The sequence below is a fragment of the Austrofundulus limnaeus genome, unplaced genomic scaffold (assembly GCF_001266775.1).
Source record: "Austrofundulus limnaeus strain Quisiro unplaced genomic scaffold, Austrofundulus_limnaeus-1.0 Scaffold3494, whole genome shotgun sequence".
NCBI lineage: Eukaryota > Metazoa > Chordata > Actinopteri > Cyprinodontiformes > Rivulidae > Austrofundulus > Austrofundulus limnaeus.
The window spans coordinates 4,211-4,915 of NW_013955896.1; the positions used below are offsets into that span (position 1 = coordinate 4,211).

A 705-nucleotide genomic window follows, 5' to 3' on the forward strand; every position below is an offset into this window, starting at 1 on the left:
TTTACTTTTTATGGCTCAACAAGTTGGTGTTTAAGTGTTATACATGAGTGATGTTTTTTTACAGGCGTGAAAACCAAACATGCTCTGAGGCACCACATGAAGCTTCATAAAGGCATCAAAGAATACGAGTGTAAAGAATGCAATCGCAAGTTTGCCCAAAAAGTCAACATGTTAAAGCACTACAAGAGACATACAGGTGAGTCTGGAGGTTTGCGTTTAATCATCATCAAAGATGGAAGAACTCTATTTCATAAGTTTAGTATTAATGTTCTTTTAGTTAACAGACATGACCATCTTTTAGCTTACTGTACAGGAAGTCACTGTTTCCACCTGTCCATCATTTCTGCAGGTATAAATGACTTCATGTGTGAACTGAGTGGAAAGACTTTCAGTGAACGAACAACTTTAGAGACACACAAACTCATCCACACAGGTAAGCTCAGGTCCATCAACAGGATTTTATGATGACAATGCTTTAGATAATTATTTGAAGCTGAGCACGGGATAAGCTGGGAACTATTTGAAAAGCTATTCAAACAAAACAGGCAGCATGGCTGCTAGTTTCCCTGCACTGGTCTAATCTGAAAAGTGATCAGATCTGTTGCTTCTGCAAACTTCAGGACAAATGAGATACTTTTATCAGAACGGTAGTATCTATAGTTCTCAGTTTGTCTCATTTACGTTCATTTTAACAGAAGGTGTAAG

The 705-nt window shown here is 37.7% G+C and overlaps 1 protein-coding gene across 1 annotated transcript in view; it reads left to right on the forward strand.

Moving 5' to 3' along the window:
• Positions 1–64: 64 nt before the first annotated feature.
• The window catches only part of LOC106511894 (PR domain zinc finger protein 15), a gene marked incomplete at both ends in the record, with an annotated part of 1,994 nt that continues 1,353 nt past the window's right edge, over positions 65–705 (forward strand). The window contains 2 exon segments of the mRNA XM_014000619.1: positions 65–196; positions 350–433. Coding sequence (XP_013856073.1) covers positions 65–196; positions 350–433 — 216 coding nt within the window.